The sequence below is a fragment of the Oncorhynchus keta genome, chromosome 17 (assembly GCF_023373465.1).
Source record: "Oncorhynchus keta strain PuntledgeMale-10-30-2019 chromosome 17, Oket_V2, whole genome shotgun sequence".
In the NCBI taxonomy this organism is placed as follows: Eukaryota; Metazoa; Chordata; class Actinopteri; order Salmoniformes; family Salmonidae; genus Oncorhynchus; species Oncorhynchus keta.
Window position 1 is genome coordinate 51,633,683 of NC_068437.1, and position 21,393 is coordinate 51,655,075.

The 21,393-nt window shown below is 41.0% G+C and overlaps 1 protein-coding gene and 1 long non-coding RNA gene across 9 annotated transcripts in view; one reads left to right on the plus strand and one right to left on the minus strand.

Moving 5' to 3' along the window:
* LOC118396070 (CUGBP Elav-like family member 2) overlaps window positions 1-17,190 on the plus strand; it is a 57,358-nt gene extending 40,168 nt beyond the window's left edge. For 3 of the 8 annotated variants that reach the window (XM_052466492.1, XM_052466499.1, XM_052466500.1), the window contains exons 4-14: window positions 1,308-1,356; window positions 1,890-2,024; window positions 3,101-3,180; window positions 4,741-4,902; window positions 7,784-7,898; window positions 8,409-8,534; window positions 9,101-9,259; window positions 9,898-10,074; window positions 10,687-10,830; window positions 11,621-11,799; window positions 12,693-17,190. In XM_052466492.1, the coding sequence (XP_052322452.1) occupies window positions 1,308-1,356; window positions 1,890-2,024; window positions 3,101-3,180; window positions 4,741-4,902; window positions 7,784-7,898; window positions 8,409-8,534; window positions 9,101-9,259; window positions 9,898-10,074; window positions 10,687-10,830; window positions 11,621-11,748 (1,275 nt within the window). In that variant the 3' untranslated portion in view covers window positions 11,749-11,799; window positions 12,693-17,190. The remainder of the gene's footprint in view (window positions 1-1,307; window positions 1,357-1,889; window positions 2,025-3,100; window positions 3,181-4,740; window positions 4,903-7,783; window positions 7,899-8,408; window positions 8,535-9,100; window positions 9,260-9,897; window positions 10,075-10,686; window positions 10,831-11,620; window positions 11,800-12,692) is intronic. The other 5 variants (XM_052466496.1, XM_052466497.1, XM_052466493.1 and 2 more) reach the window with 5 other exon arrangements.
* An 864-nt stretch (window positions 17,191-18,054) lies between these two features.
* On the minus strand, window positions 18,055-21,179 carry LOC127908336 (uncharacterized). Its single transcript, XR_008066915.1, has 4 exons — window positions 20,762-21,179; window positions 19,492-20,010; window positions 18,886-18,996; window positions 18,055-18,448 (listed from the first exon to the last, which is right to left on the minus strand). It is a non-coding gene; the product is annotated as an uncharacterized LOC127908336 (long non-coding RNA).
* Between the last annotated feature and the right edge of the window lie 214 nt (window positions 21,180-21,393).

The window sequence follows — 21,393 nt, forward strand, 5'->3', positions numbered from 1 at the left end:
AGGTAGGCCTGCCTGTCGCACTGACTCTGTGCCTTCCTCTTCTTGGTGAGTGACGCAGGTCCTCATACTGAGAGGGCCATCTGTCGATTTATCTTAGTTCCCTTTCCTCTCATAAATATTTTTTATTTTTTTTAAACATAACCGCATGACTGCCTTTTGTTTTTATCATGAGTGCTCAAGCGAGGGAGTAAAATTGTCATCAATACACAGCGAACACATTTTTAAACTTAAAGCCTAGACATAATTCTCATGGTTCCCTTCTCTAGAAAAACAACACATTTCATACAGCCAGCCTATCCTCCCTTGTGTGTTTTGCTTTGATATTGAAAGCTTTGCTCGAGTAAGATATCCAATCCATTTCCCATGACAAATAAACTTAACTTGAAACCTTGCAACCTCACTCATATTTGTATTCCCCTTAGTTAAAATTGACTCACTATGCTATATATTCCTTCAATTCCCTTTCCTGCTGTCTCTGGGCCAACATAACAGGTGTAGATTGCTAATCCAAGAGGCTAACTCTTCAGATCCACTTCTCCCACAGCGTATTGGAGGATCTAATGGAACTGCCAGGGGAAATAAGTTGCAGGTGGAAATATGTAATTTGGAGACTGATTGGATTTTCTACCAGCTTCTTGTTGGAAGCTTGAGCGATGGCGCTCATTTTTTGGAGAGTGTTAGCAATGCTAGTGGAAATGGATGGTGTTTTAGTTAGCGTTCCATTCACTTTAAAATGCCAGTAAACATTTTTAGAAGCAGACCAGAGGAGACCAACACTTGTGAAGTGAAATGAATCCTGAACGGATGTTCACATTCCCCAAAAATAAATTGGATCTGAGGATTTGAGCCCCACCTCTAGCCAGTGGACATGTCCACTTCCATAGCTGACTGGAGTGTTGGAGATGATGGGGTCGGAGAGCGAACAATGGAGACATTGTGGAAGAAAAGGACGAGGGGGAAATAAACCGGCAAGAGGGCAACATGGGTTGTTTCTAAATTCTCAGTCCGTCACCTTCCCTTCATCTGTACTGTTTGGGAAAGAGTTAACAAACACTGTGAAAACAATATGACGGAATCAAGCTCATCGTTAGGCTGGCTTTCACCTGACCAGATCAGTTCCGGTGGAGAGAGGGAGGCTGGGAGAAGACAGGTTTTTAAACAATTGAGAGCCATAAGGAGGAATCATCAGCCAAGCGGCACCCGGTCTGTTAGTCGTTGGGAACTAACGGTTGTTGGCGCCGTTGTGATTGTGGTGACAGGCGTGTTGATGGCGTGATAAACATGTTTCTCCCGTGTTCTCTTCCCAGATGCATCATCCCATCCAGATGAAACCTGCCGACAGCGAGAAAACAAACGGTGAGTGACATCACCGCAGGTACGCCGTGGCACTGGCTGAAGTTTGTAAGCAAAACATGACTTCTGACCGGTTAAATAGAGTGGGGCTGTGTCTCAAATAGAACCCTATTCCTTATGCACTGCACTACTTATGACCAGAGCCCATAGGGAATAAATAGGTACTAGGTTTCTATTTGGGGGGGGCAACCTGAGAACAGAACACAGCTAATGTCTTCTACCATGAAATCCCAGAGTGGAAATTACAAGGGGGTGACCTAAAAAAAATAAAGGGTACTTATGTGACATATTTTTTTTTTTTATACAAATAAAATATGTATTTGTGTGTTGTACAATGACCGGTGTCTATGTTCAGTGTCTGTGCAGAGATGAACAGAGTGCAGGCCTACCTGCATTCAAATACCATTTGAAATCTTTCAAATAACTGAGCATTTCCATTATCCTGCCCGGTGTGCCAAAATGGGTGGCCAGGACAGAGTGCGTTTTCAGTTTAGTTCAATGATTATATCAACGATTGTTTTACATCTCCATTTCAGCGGTGGAAGATAGGAAACTCTTTATCGGAATGGTGACGAAGAAATACGGCGAGAATGAGGTTCGGCTGATGTTCTCTGCTTTCGGCCAGATAGAGGAATGCCGAATTCTCCGTGGACCCGACGGTCTGAGCAGAGGTGGGTTGTGGGTAACTCGGGGTGTCACTCGCCACGCTTCCTTTTTATACCAAGTGGTCCTGTGTTCAGTGAACAAGTTGGTAAGAGTGTGGGGATATTAACACCCAGAGGTCTTGGGTTCAATTCCCACAAAGGAAACATCAATGCACGTAGTCAAAATATATGCATGTCAAATGTACTGCTATGTACTTTGGATACAAATCTGATTGGTTAGGTATAATGGTAGTGGCTTCCTCTTTAAATGCCCCCCGTACCACCAGGTCCGTACCCCCCGCAGAGTGAGGGGGCCGCACCACCGCCTATAACAATAGTCCCGGCCGTCGCCATGGCAACCCCTAGCTGCTGGTGTTCTGGGCCGGGCTCAGCTGGCAGGCAGGACACACACACACACACACACACACACACACACACACACACACACACACACACACACACACACACACACACACACACACACACACACACAGAGTACTGCACCGCCCCCACTATGCTCCACAAAGGATGGGATTACTCCTGTCTGTCTGTGCCGCAGAAGACGCCATAAAAGCCAATGAGCTGAAGGCAGAGCAGAACATGCAGAGCTCAAACTGTCACTGCACCCTGTGGCTAGATGGTAGCCATGTTGAGTGTCTGTCATTGTAGCATGTGATGTTGCCATGCCATTTAAAAAAAATCTATATATTTTTTATTTTTACACAGATCTATTAATTTACGTCATCCCTATCCGTTATCACATCCACCCTCTCACCACATCCACGTCGCCCCCCCCCACCCTCAGCTTCTCTTAATTGTGATATAATACGTCTGTTACTGTTACGTTACTGTGCTCATGTGATTGTTGTTGTGACTGTCGGCGTCGTTGTTTCTTCCATGTACTAACCAGTGAGAACGGTCCCTTTCTGTCGGTGTGCTTGGAGTACCACCGTTCATTCTGCTATGGTGTTACTGTAATATGTCATGTTTCATAACGACGTGTCCAAATACCTTTTTTTTTTTTTTTTTTTTTGTGTGTGTGTCTGGTTTTGTTTCTTCTTTGTCCCTCCCTCCCCCTCTTGTTCCCTCTCCCCCCCCTACAGGCTGTGCGTTTATCACATTTTCTACCAGGGCTCAGGCTGCGAATGCAATCAAATCCCTGCATCATTCTCAGACAATGGAGGTACTGTACCCCTCGGCACATATTTACCTTTTTAAACATCTGTTTTAGAGGAAGCCTAATGAATCCATAATGTCCCACAAAATATTATTGATCATGTGACTGGTCATGTTACAAAGCACCATTCAAATCTCTTAGATAAGTATTTACCAAGGTTTTACATGGTAGAACATTAGCCTCCCCTCTATCGAATAGGGCGTTTAATTGAAATATAGGCTACCTTATTAGTGTTTGTCCCACTAAATCTGTTCAAAACAGGGGCCGGTATTCCTGTTGAGTCAGTTCAGTGCTTAGGAACTGGAGCAGAAGTATTGTGACATGCTCCCTAGTGAAGCGTCCAACCGATCCCAAATTAGGAACAACTCATTAAATCTAGCTCATCTCTGGGCCTCAGAGATTAGAACTAGGCTCTGTTAATGGTGGCAGCCTTAGGGTTGCTGTGAAATTCTGGAACCCTTTTTTAAAATTCCCATGTTTTCTAGAAATCACGGTGGAAGGGGTTTCCCTTTTTGAATCTGCATATCCTCCGACTGGGATTTTTGGGGACTTTGGGAACGTTTCCAGGAATTTTACAACCCTGGTTGTCCCTTTACTGTCTGTTACCCCCTGGTGCTATTGGAGCTGCTACTAGTGTAGAAAGTCATATTCCCGATCAAGCCTGGTCCCCTCATCTGGCACTCTAACACAGATACCTTCCGCATGTCTACGTCTGGTCTCTCCAGTGATACGTCAATATCTGGCTTGTAATGTCTGTCTGTTACAGAGGAACGCAGTGCTGTCTTATGTATGCCTTTTGTTGTGACAAAATGTTGTATCTAGTTATGTCTTGACTTGGAAGTACACACGTGTGAGAAGTCGACTCTCCTCCGCCTCAGTCCCGCTCGTTTAGCCCAATAGTCATTTTGAGCCATATCCTTCAGTGTTACAAAGTGTAATTGTCGGTCTGTGAACACGATCCCTTCCTGGGTCTGTGTCTGTCTGTGAACACGATCCCTTCCTGGGTCTGTGTCTGTCTGTGAACACGATCCCTTCCTGGGTCTGTGTCTGTCTGTGAACACGATCCCTTCTGTGTCTGTCTGGTCTGTGGGTCTGTGTCTGTCTGAACACGATCCCTTCCTGGGTCTGTGTCTGTCTGTGAACACGATCCCTTCCTGGGTCTGTGTCTGTCTGTGAACACGATCCCTTCCTGGGTCTGTGTCTGTCTGTGAACACGATCCCTTCCTGGGTCTGTGTCTGTCTGTGAACACGATCCCTTCCTGGGTCTGTGTCTGTCTGTGAACACGATCCCTTCCTGGGTCTGTGTCTGTCTGTGAACACGATCCCTTCCTGGGTCTGTCTGTGGAATGTTGCCTGGCTTTGTCATGCATGGCAGTGTTCCATCTCTGTTTACTATTTGAATGCAACATTTTGGCAACTTATTTAAATAACTATATTTCAGATTACCACAGGATGTAGTCCATCCCCTAAAATGAATTCCTGACAAATGGCCCTGCAGATTTTATTGTTATAGTGATGGTGTTTCTGGATGTGAATTTCACTGGGTGACATCTACCCCCCCCACAGGGCTGCACTTCTCCCATGGTGTGTAAGTTTGCGGACACTCAGAGGGACAAGGAGCAGCGGCGCCTGCAGCAGCAGATGGCCCAACAGATGCAGCAGCTCAACAGCGCCTCCACCTGGGGAAATCTGGCAGGGTTGGGAGGCCTCACGCCACAGTACTTAGCCGTAAGTACACCGTAACTTCTTGTGACTCTCAAACCCGGATCCAGGAGCGTAATCATAGCCTCAAACGAATTAGCATAACGCAGCGGACATAAAGCTTCCTACAAAATCTTCCTATTCATGAAAATCACAAATGAGATGTATTGAGACACAGCTTAGCCTTTTGTTAATCAGACTCATCTCAGATTTTCAAAATATGCTTTACAGCCAACGCTAGACGAGCATTTGTATAAGTTTATCATGGCATAATGCTATGCTAGGCTCTGCTGGCAGCAGGCAACATTTTCACGACAATAAGAAAAGCAATCAAATTGAATCATTTACCTTTGAAGAACTTCGGATGTTTTCACTCAGGAGACTCCCAGTTAGATAGCAAATGTTCCTTTTTTTCATAAAGATAATTTTTGTACGCGAAATAGCTCCCGTTTGTTTGTCACGTTTGGCTGAGAAATCGACCGGAAAATGCAGTCACTACAACGCCAAACTTTTTTCCAAATTAGCTCCATAATATCAACAAACATGGCAAACATTTAGAATCAATCCTCAAGGCGTTTTCAACATATCTATTCGATAATATATCCGTCGGGACAATTGATTTCTCAGCGATTGGAAAAATGGCTACCTCAGTACTTTACGCAAGATTTTCTGCGGGAGCCATCATGTGACCACTTGCTCAATGTGGTCCCTTACGGCTATTCTTCAACATAAATGCGTAAAAAGACGTCACAATGCTGTAGACACCTTGGGGAATACGTAGAAAGCGTCAGCTCATTCGTAGCCCATTCACAGCCATATAAGGAGTCATTGGCATGAAGCGGTTTTAAAAAATGCGGCACATCCTGATTGGATTTTTATCTGGGTTTCGCCTGTAACATCAGTTATGTTGCACTCACAGACAATATCTTTGCAGTTTGGAAACGTCAGTGTTTTCTATCCAAAGCTGTCGATTATATGCATAGTCTTGTCGTGACAAAATATCCCGTTTAAAACGGGGACGTTTTTTTATCCAAAAATTAAAATACTGCCCCCTAGTCGTAAAAGGTTAATACCAGGTTTGGGGTCATTTCAGAAAGTAAACCAAATTCCAATTCTACATTTTCCTCATTGAAAAAAGTATTGAGGGGAATTGGAATTTCAGTGTACTTCCTGAATTGAAATGGAATTGATCCCGATCTCAACACTGCTTAATACTCCGTAGTACACTATATTAACAGCCAGTGGAAGTGCAGGGCGCCAAATTCAAAACAAAAATCTCATAATTAAAGATAAAATTCTCGTTAATCCGTCCAGTGTCTAATTTCAAAAAGGATTTACAGCGAAAGCACTACAAATGATTGTTAGGTCACCACCAAGCCACAGAAAAACACAGCCATTTTTTCCAGCCAAAGAAAAGAGTCACAAAAAGCAGAAATAGATCAAATGACTCACTAACCTTTGATCTTCATCTGATGACACTCATAGGACTTCATGTTACAAATTACATGTATTTTTTGTTTGATTAAGTTAATATTTGTATTTAAAAAAATCTGAGTTTACATTGGCGCGTTATGTTCAGTAGTTCTAAAACATGCGGTGATATTGCAGAGAGCCACATCAATTTACAGAAATACTCATCATAAACATTGATAAAGCTACGACTATTATACATGGAACTTTAGATAAACTGCTCCTTAATGCAACCGCTGTGTCAGATTTAAAAATAAAAAAAAACTTTACGGAGAAAGCAAACCATGCAATAATCTGAGTACAGCATTCAGACAACAAAGCAGTCAAAAAGATACCCGCCATATTGGGTAGTCAACATTACTCAGAAATAGCATTTTAAATATTCACTTAGCTTTGATCTTCATCAGAATGCACTCCCAGGAATTCCAGTTCCACCATAAATGTTTTGATTTGTTCGATAATGTCCATCCGTTATGTCCAAATATCTTCTTTTGTTAGGGCGTTTGGTAAACAAATCCAAAAGCGCGTTCAGGTCATGTCGAACGAAAGGTTGGCATGTTTCTACGAGAACTTTAACTTAAGTATGGAATCAATCGTTAGGATGTTTTTAACATAAAACTTAATTAATGTTCCAACCGGACAATTCCTTTGTCTGTGCAAATGAAGTGGAACGTAGCTACCTTTCACGTGAGCGCGCCAGACTGAGGCTGTGGCACTCTGCCAGACCACTCACACAAAGAGCCCTTATGAGCCCCTCCTTTAGAGTCGAATTATCAAAACAGGTTCTAAATACTGTTGACATCTAGTGGAATCCTTGGGAAGTGACATAACTAATATCTTCAATGTATCTTCAATGGGGGCTGAGTTGAAAAACTACAAGCCTCAGATTTCCCACTTCCTGGTTGGATTTTTCTCAGGTTTTTGCCTGCCATATATGAGTTCTGTTATACACACATCATTCAAACAGTTTTAGAAACTTCAGTTTTCTATCCAATACTAATAATAATATGCATATATTAGCATCTGGGACAGAGTCGGAGGCAGTTCACTCTGGGCACGCTATTCATCCAAAAGTGAAAATGCTGCCCCCTATCCCAAAAAGGTTAACCTGGGAGACCTCACACCACAATACCTGACAGTAACTGTAAACCATCAACATACTTTTTAATAAATATACACACATTTTATCATTGTTGGAAAGCATGGCATTGATGTAATGGACTCCTTCTCATTTTGTTTTTCCTCGGGTTTCTTGTCATCTCTCCTAGCCTTATTTCTTAAACCGTATTTGAGGAGAAGTTCCGAGGGCCCTCTCGGACCTTCTCCTCCAGTGAGTTTTGAGGACACGAGGAATCACAAAGCCTGAACTAATTGAGAAAGTGCACAAGTCTCTCCTTTGCTCTATTGTTCTAGAACTTTCTTTCGCTTTGTTTTACAGTTGCTCCAACAGGCGACGGCGACCAGTAACCAGAGTACTTTTGGCAACCAGAGTACTTTTGGTAACCAGAGTTTTGGTAACCAGAGTAGTTTTGGTGGCATGCAGAGACTAGGAGGTGAGTCACTCACTGTCCGTGTTCATGTCCCCCCATAACTTCAACCCACTTGAAGAAACAGACAACTGTTTATGTAAATAACCTTCTGACTCAGCACTTCACAACCACTTACATCACATTACCCTTGAATGAGATCATCGTTGGGAAGATTAATCAGAGTAGCTATTGTAGGAGACATAAGTCTGCTGGGGGACAAACTTAAAGGGTTGAATATCAAAAACCTTTGGAGTGCCTCAAGGCAGTGTGCTAGGGTCACTTGTTTTCCTGTTATATGTCAATAATATGAAGTCTGCTCGTTGTTGCCATGTTCTTCTGGTCTCTCATAAGGACAGCTGATGCAGCTCCATTTCCCCCTCTTGGTTGTCATTACAAATAGGAATCTGTTAGTTATATTTATCAAGGTATAGCCGTTATCTCTCCTCCCATGATCCAGCCATGTTAGCTGATCATGACAATATTACTTTTTATAATGACGATGTTAATAATACCCCGCTCTGTCTCCTCTTCCAGGTGTGAACCAGCTGCAGCTGCAGAACCTGGCCACATTAGCAGCTGCCGCCTCTGCAGCCCAAAACTCAGGCGGCTCTACCAACACCCTGTCAGCCAACGGCGCTTTAGGTAATCTCTATAACTCAGGTAAATATGGTACACCACTTTTCCTTTTTACGTCCAGGTTCAAACCCTTTCTCTCATGACTTTTGTCATTTTCAAAAGTCGCCAGACCCCAAAAAGATTACAGCTACAAGTCTCTTCGTCTTGCCTGGGTTCTATCCTCCAGCGGATGGTCGGGGGGGCCGTAACTAGTTATACATAATTTGTACACGTCGATCCCAAACGGATATAGTATTTGACAAAAACAGAATAATTTCCAACCTTTATTACATTGGGATACGATCAGATATGCCTCTCTAGTTATGCGGGAGTACTTCAACTGATTTCCTCAAATAAAATCACTTTAAGCTGATTTCCTGGTGATTATTAGTCTTCTGTCCAACAACGAAAATGATAATAAAATAAAAATTGGCCGCCCAAATAAAATCACCAGGCTTGCTTATTGAGGAGCCCTGCTATACGCAGTAGTTTATTTGCTTTTTGTTATCTTTAATTTATTTACGACTATGTGAGTTAATCAGTTGAGTTGAGTTAGATTTAGTTTGTGTAGTGAGTGAGTCTCGGTTTACCTACTGGTGATCTCTCCCCAGCAGCAGGCCAGACTGCAGGTTCCAGCGCGGGTGCAGCCATGAACACCCTGGCCTCTCTGGGCCTGACCCAGGGCCTTGGCGGCGGTCTGACGGGCGCCTCCATGGGCCTCAACAACCTCAACGCCCTCACTGGGGGGGTCAGCGGTGAGTATGCCCTCAGTGAGTACCGCACAAAAAAAAAAAACAGGAAAAAAAAAACACTTCAACCTTTTCTTCAACCCTTTTGTTTCTATCTTTCAAATCATACCTTCATTCTGTTGATGTTCTTCAGGTATCTGGTTGGTTTCATGGACACAGATTGCCTGGTCCTGGCTTTGGAGAATCTCCATAAATTGTCCAGGACTAGGCTAGTGTCTGGGAACCTGGCCACTATAGTCCTCATTGAATCTGAAATGTATGACTACATGTATGGTAGGCCCCGGACCATACCGGTATTGCACAATTATTTTTCCCCATGGAAAACATGAAGCAGACCACTCTTTGGTCCTTTTAAAAAAAACAACAACTTACTGTTCTATTAGCTTGGAAAATAAATGCATGTGACTGGATGACAACATAATGATGTTTGTTTCCAACATTAGGGCTTTTTATCTAAAGAAGAGACATCTGCTTCGTGTTTTGTTTCCTTGCCACGATAGTAAAGGTTATCACGATACTGGTATCGTTCCGGCCCTACTGTACGGTAGAGAGGACTGTAGGTGTCGAAGCCTCTCTGGCTGTTGTATTCACTTGCGTGGATGTAATCTAGATTTTTTTGAATTGTCAAATAAATTCTATGTTTCCGTCTACTGTGTTAGGTATGGCTGCTATGAACGGGGGCCTGGGGGCCTCGATGGCTAATGGCTCTGGAGCGAGCTCCATGGATGCCCTGACCCAGGCATACTCAGGGATGCAGCAGTACACTGCGTCCGCCCTGCCTTCCCTCTACAGCCAGTCCCTGCTGCAGGGTGCAGCCGGTGGGAGCCAGAAAGAGGGTGGGTCTCAGGCCACACACCAATGACCAATATTGTTTTGATCCTTTGTGTCAACTAGTCTCTTGTCAGCCCATATGGTTGATTGAGGTTATTGGATATGATTAAAAAATATATAAAAAAAACATTATGGTTATTTAGCAGACATTGTTATCCAGAGCAACTTATAAGTAGTGAGTACTTACATTTTCATACTGTCTTTTGTTCTGGTAGTATTGTCTTTCTTTCAAATACTTTGAGTAGTTGCTTGAGACTGCCACAATATTGTAAGTTAACCCCTAAACTTTAATCTTGGGTCAGTTTTGCTTTTCCCCACCAATAATGGTTACGGTTAGGATTGGGGGATGGGAAGCTGATCCTAGATCTGTACCGAGGGGAGATTTTACCAGGGAACCCTTGATTGGCAGATGGGCAGGCTTTGCACTTTTGGGACTATTCCATTGTCCCAAGCGAGCTCAATCAAGCACAGATTGAGTATTGGAAAGATTTTAAATACTGTTTTGAACCCAGGTCGGTCTGATGGCCACGTTGGTGTTTCTTGATCTGTAAAAATGTTTCTTCCGTTGACCTTAGTCTACCTTTCTCACATCTCTCTCTTTCCATCTCTTCCCACAGGTCCTGAGGGGGCTAACCTGTTCATCTATCACCTGCCCCAGGAGTTTGGAGACCAGGATGTCCTTCAGATGTTCATGCCTTTCGGAAATGTTGTCTCTGCCAAAGTCTTCATTGACAAACAGACCAATCTGAGCAAGTGCTTCGGTATGTATGATCGTCTTCTACCCCCTAAACATGAGCAAGGAGATGGCCATCGTAAAATAATTTGTTGCTCCAATTCTAAAATGCATAGATCAATGTTTTATGACATACCACAAACTTCTCTCTCGCCAACTTGCTTTTTGCATGGTTGGTTATATATGAAATATAACTTCTTTTAATGGCTGTTTACTAGTATTCTCCATTCGTCAGGGTTCGTCAGCTACGTCAATCTAGTATTTATCTTTCCCTCATCCTTTCCTCAGGGTTCGTCAGCTACGTCAATCTAGTATCCATCTTTCCCTCATCCCTTCCTCAGGGTTCGTCAGCTACGTCAATCTACTAATTATCTTTCCCTCATCCCTTCCTCAGGGTTCGTCAGCTACGTCAATCTAGTATTTATCTTTCCCTCATCCCTTCCTCAGGGTTCGTCAGCTACGTCAATCTAGTATTTATCTTTCCCTCATCCCTTCCTCAGGGTTCGTCAGCTACGTCAATCTAGTATTTATCTTTCCCTCATCCCTTCCTCAGGGTTAGTCAGCTACGTCAATCTAGTATTTATCTTTCCCTCATCCATTCCTCAGGGTTCGTCAGCTACGTCAATCTAGTATTTATCTTTCCCTCATCCATTCCTCAGGGTTCGTCAGCTACGTCAATCTAGTATTTATCTTTCCCTCATCCATTCCTCAGGGTTAGTCAGCTACGTCAATCTAGTATTTATTTTTCCCTCATCCATTCCTCAGGGTTCGTCAGCTACGACAATCTAGTATTTATTTTTCCCTCATCCATTCCTCAGGGTTCGTCAGCTACGACAATCCAGTGTCGGCGCAGGCCGCCATCCAGGCCATGAACGGCTTCCAGATCGGCATGAAGAGGCTCAAGGTGCAGCTGAAGCGCTCCAAGAATGACAGCAAACCCTACTGATCGTACCCAGGGCAGGGGCCTTCCCCCTGGCTCTGTGTTAGCACTGCTAGGGTAAGTCTAAGTCTGCCCAACCAGCTAGCCAACCCACGACTAGAGCCGAGGCCATCCGATCAACACAGCAGAGACTTATTTCACTGGGGTGTGGCTGAATGGTGCTGTTGGTGTCACACCAACTCTCACCGCTTGAGTCGTCGATTTATTATTCTCTTAACAGTTCCGATCTTATATCTCTACCCGTTTAGTACACCATCCATTCCTTACAGTTTCATGTCATTTTTAAAAGTCGTATAAAGTAATTTTTTTTTAAATTGATGATTTATTTATAGCTATCAATGGGAGCCAATGTTCAAGGGGGTCCTCTGTGTCGACTGCTATAAGAGGGAGCATCAGATTTAATTATTTCCATACCATTTCATTATCTCTACAAAGTTGTTTTTTTTTTAAATACAGGTCGACTAAGGATTAGACACGCTTGTTACTGTCAAAGCTCTTGGTCTTCATTCTGTCGCATTGATCTGTATGTGAAGCTCCCTTTTATGTTCTCTCTCTGCTTCCACCTTTTCTCTCCCTCTTTCTCAATCTAATCCATGTCAAGCTGCTGGGGCTACCTCTGCTCTCCTCTCTCTCAACTTCTTCCAATCATTCCATCCATCTGTCCAAGTCTTCCCTAAAGGGACTGACTGGTTGGAGATGGATCAGTGTATGTCTTAGTCTACCATACATCTAGTGATGTCATTTCCTGTGTCAAACCTGTGTATTGTTCTGTGTGTGGGGAAAGCTTGTTCCTGATTTGCAGTTATGTTATGTGTGGTGACTGGCAGTTTGATTGTGCCTCATGGTTGAAAGGTTATTGTGCTGTGGCTCTGTCTAACTTCTCTTTCTCTCCTCTCTTTCTCTCTCCTCTCTACATCTCTCTCTCTGTATTTTTTCTTCCCTTTTTTTAGAACAAATCTTCATGCCTGTTTGCTCATCGTTAGCCTAGCATGTCCTCATGGTGTTGAAAACCGACTTCAAACTCCTCTTCCTCCCGGCTACTCCTCCTCATCCTCCCACCATTGTCTCTAAAGCTCGCCTGACCAATAGGCTACCTGGGCACACACCCCGCTGACCTTTGACCTATGACATTTGACCTTAGCTCAACATGATTGGGTGTATCCAAAATGGCACCCTGCTCCCTATATGGTGCACTGTTTCTACCCAGAGCCTTTTTGACCAGTGCAAGTTACTGCACTATATAGGGAAGAGGCTGCCATTTTGGAAACATAGCTGTTTTTTTGCATGCAACTTCGTTTTTCTTTGTTCCTGTATAAAATGTGAGGGGAGGTCGGTCAAGCAAAATCAATGTGAAATCTTACCTGAGCTCATTTCATTTAAAAAATACTTTGTTTTTGTACATTTTCTGCAAATGCGCAAAAAAAAAAAAAAAAAAAAACCTTGTTTTAAAAGCCTGTGGGATTGTTATTTTTGTTGTTTTGTAATTTGCTTGTTTCTGTTGCTCGTTTCTTTTTTTTTTTTTTACCTCTTCTCTCTCAGTATAAAGTTCACTTGAAAGTTTGAATACAGGGACTAGCACAGCGATGTGCTACTTTGTGCCATTAGCAATATGTCTGCTTCTGAAACAACAAAATAATGCTGTGTCCAAAATGGCACCCCCGTCTCCTATGTACGTTCACTACTTTTTACCCGGGCCTTGAGCTCTAGTCAAAATTAGTGCACTATGTAGGGAACAGGGTACCATTTTAGACCGCACCCTAAGACCACTCGACTCGCAACACTTAGAAAAACTAGTCTGAATATCAACCAGAATTGCCCCTCAGTGCTCTGTTAGGTTTTCACATTTTCAATTGTCACCAAGGCTGTTTAAAAAAATAGAAAAAAAGACTCTTGGCTTTCATTTAATGATTGTGTATTTGCCTATTTTTGTTTTATATTTTTTTTCCAAAAATATTTGACGGCACAACGGAGGTAGATTTGCTCTTGACTACTAGGGGAAATTACTACCTACTACGAGTCTGAACTTTTTTTAGAAATGATTCACAAATAGACAATCTGTGGTTTAAATGCACACTTAGATTACCTATATTTTATACCATTGAATCTATAGAAGTTTAAAGCTAAGTAAAACAGAAACCCAGGTTAACTTTGGGGTTCTTTTTGTAGATTATGTTGTAATGTCATCTAGGGTCTAAGTGTATATGTTTTTAAATGGGTTGGGGGGTCAACAACACAGCCTTTCAAAAAAAAGAACTCGTTACTAGCGGTGATGTAATTGATACTTACACGTGTTGTCAGAATTCCTTTCTGGGTTATTTGCTATTTTTATCCTCTGCAACTTTTTTTCAGTTAAGTAGATTGTCATTGTCTCATCTTGGGGAATATATATGACTATTTTTTTTTTTTTTTTCCTACATTAAGAGAAAATAGTTTAAATTTAGTGTTAAATTCTTATGGTCTTGAGATTTTTTTTTTGTTCGAATTTCTTGTCGATGATTTCATAAATGGATGTTTTTGCTTATGGATGCCTCATATTGCAAGATAATGTCTGTTACCACAGAAGACAGACGGGGTGTTTTTGTTTAAAGTGCCCATGTGTCAAACTCGCAGTTTTAATTTTTTTGAACTTTCTTACAATATGCTTTCATGTGAGTGCCCAATTTCTCAACACACTTTGTTCTGTGACAGTAAGAACACTGGGAGCCCCTGAACGTGAAATCACACAGGGGAATTTTTATTAGGTCACACACAACACACACAACCTATTTGTTGGTGATAGTTGAAATCCAACATTTAAAAAATAGAAAATTCCTTTCATTTTAACCGGTCACACAGAATCTGTGTTAACACTGTTGAACCTACCCCCCTCCCCCCCGCTCCCCCCACACCAAAACTGTTGGTTTACACAAGCATTCCATGTTTCGGCATAAAGTTTACTACTCAGAACAGAAGTGTCTTTATTGGGTTGATAATGGACCAGCCTACTTTCTGTTAGTTGTACTGCAGAGATGATGGGACAGCGCAAATCATTTACATCCAGCCCCAAAGAAAAGTTCCCCCAAAAATATGCGTACCTGGTCCCATATTCACAAAGCGTCTAGGATCAGGTTCCACCTGTTCATGTAATCTTATTCATTATATGATACAAGCTCTAAAGCTGATCCTAAATCGGCACACCTACTCTATGGCGCTTTATGAATACGACCCAGAAGGCGCTGAACAAGGGTCGTCAACTCAGGGTCCTTCGTGTTTGAGATTCAGCTCTGTGTGGAAGATGCCAAGCACTGCCTACGGTGTCCTTTTCTCAACAGACTTGGGATTAACAAGCCACAAAATGCATTTTTCAGTTTTGGTTAGTTTTTTTTTTTTTTTTACTTGCAAATCACCCAAGATGGCACCAGTTTGTTGTTGTTTTTTTAGCTTGAAAGTTCTAGCAGCACTTGAGAAGTTTTGAAGTGTTTGTTGTTGAATGGTAGCGATTTGGTTTTGTCTGTTTATAAGCAGAAATATTGGAGGCAAATGTAAACTTCTTTTTTTTTTTTTTGCAAATCTGTTTTGTTTTTTTGAAGCATGGGTTGGTGGCACTTCCCAGAACTACCAAGGTACCACTAATAAACATTATTTTATGTTGAATAAGATGGGGAATGTGCTTTTTGCAGTGAGTTTTTCTATCCCAATATACAACACTCAGTGCCATATATCTAGAAACTGCCTACACAGATGCTATTAGGCCATGGTTTAGGGACTAGAGATTACTGCAGTTAGGAACGCTCAGTTTGCTTTTCTTATAATATACATACCAGTGTCATTAAGGCTAAATCACCTGCTGATGTGTTTCCCACTTTGTGATGTTATTGCTTGAACTGGTACGTGATTGTACTGAATTTTAACACATTGGCAAGTAATTTTGTGAATATTATCATACATTGAACAACCCAAACCTTTTTTTTTTTTTTTAAGACAAATCATCCTGTTAGTGAGTGGACAAAGTTGAGTGCTTTGCGGTACAGTCACAGACAATGTATTGCTATAATATGAATGCCTAGTTGTCGGGTCAAATGGTAAAGTTACTGTATATTGATTTTGATTTATTGATTATAGAATAGTAATCCTTTTCACGTTAACCAAAACCTGGGTAGTGTCGCATTATTAACATTGACTATATAACAGTTTGTTAAACAATTTGGTATGTAGGCTACAACAAACTGTTAACAAATGTTAGTGAATATTTTAATTGATTATAATGGGTAGTTATACAACTGTATTGTAAAGTGTTACCGTAAATGTTGAAATATAAGCACAATATAAAACACACATGGGTCAGGGTATAGGAACTAGAAACTCTCACTTCGGGGGCTTCCGTCACAACCATTTTTCTTAGGACTAATTCCAAATGTCACCCTATTCCCTGCGTAGTGCACTACTTTAGACCAGGGCCCATTAATCTGGTCAAAAGTAGTGCACTATGTAGGGAATCGGGTGCCCCTTTGGACTTTCCTCAGTATCTCTATCACTGGTCACCATTTTTTTCCTATTCTCATACTCTGAAGTGCTGTTTGACAAAGTGTGGTAGCTTTGCATCGCTTAGATATTGTCATGGTCAAAAAATCTCTGTCCTTTTTTTCTTTCTCTGTACTGTTTTTTTTTCTCTTATCTGATGATTTAATAATTGATAGGACTTCATGTTCTTCTCCACCTAAATTATTTGATAGATGTTTGTTGTCTTGAGAAAAGCCAAAGTCACGGTCCATCTTCATGTTGATCTGTAAAACATTTACAGTAGTGATTTTGTTTTTAATTAAACTTTTGAAATTTGGGTGGGATTTGAAGAAAAAAAATGACAAACTGGCTCTTTCCAATTTCTACAATACTGGTTGTGCATATGTATTTTGTACCAGTGAAGCTTTTTTTATATTGGAAATAATTAAAGAAAAAAATATATATTGGAAAAAAAAATGTCTGTCCTCTCTAAGGCCCTCGCCTTGAATGTGCTAGTCTTGAGTTTGGCTTCTTGGTGGTTGTCAGTGAAAACATTTCTGATTAATAAGTTTTTTCTTCTTAAATAAATAACCTTAATTTTGATTTAATTACCTTGCTTTCTACATGTTCCTCACTTCGTTATTGTTTCTATATTGGGGGGTGGGGGGGGTGGGGATCCTCTAAAATCGTGGTCAGTTTCATGTTAGTGCTGTGCTCTGTCCACATGGTTATTATAAATGACCATCTGGGCTTATTATAGACAACTTGTATGGATAGATAAATGTCTTAGTTTAATATTTGTTTAGTTTCTGGGCTTTTTCCTTTTACCTGTTGGTAGATATTTCAATTACCGGTAGAAGCAGTGGTGTGTAGTTGGAAATCAGTCAATGTTTTATTTGGTAAATGTTTGTTCATGTGTGGTGTGTTTCTTTGCCTCGGTCTCCAAAATTAAACCATTTTTCCCTAATATTCAATGTGTCTGTGTGTTGTGTAGTCCCAGTGCCTGTCCAGTGACGTGACAACATTTACAAACTCCCCAGTGTCTGTCTTCCTAACTTGTTTCTTTCCATTGTCCTTCTCTTTGCTTATTTATTTTTGTTTCTAAGCATTTGCTGATTTTTTTTTTTTTAAATATATATTTTTTTAAATCATTTGAGTTTACTGCTATATTATTACTAATATACAGTAGCCTATGGACATAACATATTTGTGGGGCCGTGAGTGATCGTGTGTTCTGTTTTTGTTTAAAAAGAAGCCCTGCAGGTGAAGTACTCCCATCGTCTGAGGATGCCACCAAATATCTTGGTATTCAAGATGTTTACAAACTACTGAACTGCAAGAACCTCTGCTTTAAGTACTACTACTGAATAAAGGGCAATGAACAAATGATGCACCGTTTGCCCACACGCTATTGGACAAGGCTATTATGTTTACGCATTTGGGCTATGCTCAGAAAGACCCAGAGGCAGGCATGTGTTTTGTACCCATGATGACCACATGACTATTTTAAAACAAGTTATTGTAGATCATGATGACTGCACTGAAGTGGCCATTTCACAGGGCCAAAAAAAAATAAAAATGGGGTTAATGTCTAAAAGTACACATTTCTAAACTTTTATTACATTCTGATTGTATTTGGTTACTAATAGGTTATATAGTATCATGAACGTAAATTAGCTGCTTTGTGGTGGAACTGGCTACTAAGTAAACATTAAGAAGCTAAATAAGTTATATAATAATGAAATAACAATGAATGGTAAAACGCTGGTTTTGCCCAATGCAATGTGTAGATGGCACTAGGCTACATGATATGTTGTTGGAATAGTTATTTCACAAACTGTAGGCTAATACACAGTCAATCTATAGCTACTCAATTTCCTGTGAGCTGCAGTAGGCCTACTGTAAGTGGTTCGATATGGTGATTGCTTTCACGGTGCAGCTCTCATGGCTACTTCAAATAAAACACTTTTTTCCCATAATGTAGGCTAGGTAATTCATTAATTCCCTTTGGTCAGGACATTGAACTCCACAACACTGTCAGTGAGAGAGCGTGTTCTGACATAGGTCTAACATCTTTAATTAAAAATATTTCTTATATTTGCTACCTTCTGTAGTCTTTTTGCCTTTCATGAAAGTCCATTTGGATTTGTTTCTGAACTTTATGCCATCTTTGCACTTGTTTATGCCAAGTTTCTCAAATGAGATTCCCTTCAGCTTAACTGAAGACCTGGAAAAGAGATGAATAAAGATAGTCAATATTACACCAGCATTATAAACCAGACACGATCAAGCTTATTATACTATAAACCAGACACGATCAAGCTTATTATACTATAAACCAGGCACGATCAAGCTTATTACACTATAAACCAGACACGATCAAGCTTATTACACTATAAACCAGACACGATCAAGCTTATTACACTATAAACCAGACACGATCAAGCTCATTACACTATAAACCAGACACGATCAAGCTTATTACACTATAAACCATTATAAACCAGACACGATCAAGCTTATTACACTATAAACCAGACACGATCAAGCTTATTACACTATAAACCAGACACGATCAAGCTCATTACACTATAAACCAGACACGATCAAGCTTATTATACTATAAAGCAGACACGATCAAGCTTATTACACTGTTTGATTTACCTTCTTCTCGGCTCCTGAAAAACGCCTTCGTTGCTCTGGTTAAAAAAATGAGAATGTCCACTTGCTGTGGAACTGCTTGAAAAGATTGTCCCTGGTCCCCCGTCTTCAACTCTGAAATGCCACAGATGTATCCACAAGCTGTGGATTTTTTCTCATAGTCCCCCCCCAGGTGATCGACGTCTTTGGAAGGTTTGAACCTAACAAGAACAATAATGTAACCATGTCACCCCCCTGTAAGGTTGTGCCTCAAAATTCTTATGGCTGTTCTGTACAATAGATTCACTCTAGTCAATGGCCAATAAGAGTCCTCTAGTTTACATTTTGTTACTTGATGTGTAACCCTTTACAAATGTTGTATGAATTTATTTAGTTTAAAATCATACAGCAAGGTGTGCAGTGTATTTTCAGAGGATAACACTGAAATATTAAAACACTTGTTTCCAAAGTTGTCCTCAATGATAATGGTGTCTATTCATTGGGGCTTCCAAGGGCAAAAAAATGGTGTCAGACATTTTTAGGTACAATTCTACTAACAGCATACATAGTTCATGATTCAATCTGTATGTGGAAAAAAGTATGGAAATGTATGCTTTAAAATGTTTGTACCTGTGGTTGGACCTGGGGTGTGGACTGTGGAGGAAGAGGTTGGGACAGCGTATGGGGTCGCTGGGTGCCGGAGCTATGTCGCAGTTGTCGTTAGATTAGAAAACTGTATTATGCTCCAATTAAGAAATGATTTGTGCAGCATAGACAACAATCAACATACATACAAAAACAGAAGTTGAATCACAAAACTTAAAAAAAAACAGACCTGCAACGTGATTTAAAATGAGTGCATTACACCTCAAACGTTTGCTTTTCTTCAGTCTGGGGAAAGGTGTTCTGATGTCTGGCTGCTGTAGCAGGGCCAGGAATTTACTGCAGGTCTCACCATCCTTACTGGTGTGTGTATCCAGCAAACGGATGAATCTTCCGGGGCTGATTTACTGAAGATTTGCAGCTTCCTGTATTCGTGTAAAGTCACCAGTTTCTGCTCGGTCTACATGCTGAAGGATGTGACTGGGGTCCGCTGACAGGACATCCGTCAGAAACGTCTTAATCTCTCTCCATTTATCCATGCTGGACCTGAGACAGAGAGATGGACACCTTGTGGGTGTTTTAGAACCTACGGAATGGGACGCAACTGAATTGAAGAATTTAACTGAATAAAATCAATATATATGATTGGAGTTTAATAAATTATAGCCTACAATAATTAGTCTAGGTAGTTAGGGCTACTTTTTAATTGGGAAAAAAACTGCTTTACCCCAGTTCCTCGGGTTCATATTATTGATTATGATTTTTCCGAAGAATTGCGTTGGCGGACAGTTAGACTACGAGCTCGCGGTGTCACAAAACTCATACAAGTAGGCCTAAATTATGTTTTCCCTTTTACTCAAAGATTAGGCTACAATATGCCGATAAATATGTTATGCTATGCCTATTAGATTAGATATTGACATACCTGACAAAGATTAGAAGCTTTTATCTCGAAGAAAACCTATATAGGGGACTGCAGAAAGATATTATGTATGTAGGCTACCCTATGTATTTGTGATCAGAATTTTCTTTCGCTTTAATTATATTTTAAATATGGAAATACCTTATAGACTAGGCCTACTCGTCATAGATCTACATTTGACCAATCATCGCCTACAGGGAAGTTAAGAGAGATTCAAAATGGTAATAACCATAGCTCAACTCAGACAGCTACAGACTGTAGGTTAAACGAGACACAAATACACTGTCACCATCTATGTGTAACTACAGTTAATATACAGTATAAATTGATGGATGAATCATAAGGATATAGTAATGAATAAGAACTGTTTCTTACCCAGTTCCCTCATCTCTGATCACCTACAAAACCACAACTCATATATCATGATGTGTTTTTCATTCAAATAAAAAGTAGAAAATATCTACTTGAGTTATCAAGAACAACCTCAACCTCTCCCTCAACGTTTAGCAAAACAAAGGAGCTGATTGTGGAATTCAGGAGGATCCCAGCTGGACACGACAGTCAATAACTTCAAATTCCTCGGCGTACACATCTCAGAAAAACTGAAATGGTCTAACCACACGGACACCGTAGTGAAGCCACCGCAGCGACTCGTCAACCTCAGAGTGCTGAATAAATTCCTGAAGGCTATACGTGCAGCCTAGCGCGCCATTTATGCACACTGCCTGTCCTACAGAACACCACCACCAGGTGTCGCAGGAAAGCCAAGAAGATCATCAGAAAAGACTGGCCAATAAATGTTTCTTCCCTCAGACCATCAGGCTGCTGAATAGCCTCCACCCCCTTCCCATAATAAACATTCTTTCTCTTGCTGCCCCCCTTAATAATATAGGTTAGGCAAATTAACGTAGCAGGTTGGGAGGAGACTTAGGTTAATGTTAAGGATAGGGTTAGCAAAAATGCTCGCCTGACCTGCTACGACAAGTAACTTCCGGTCATAGCTTTAC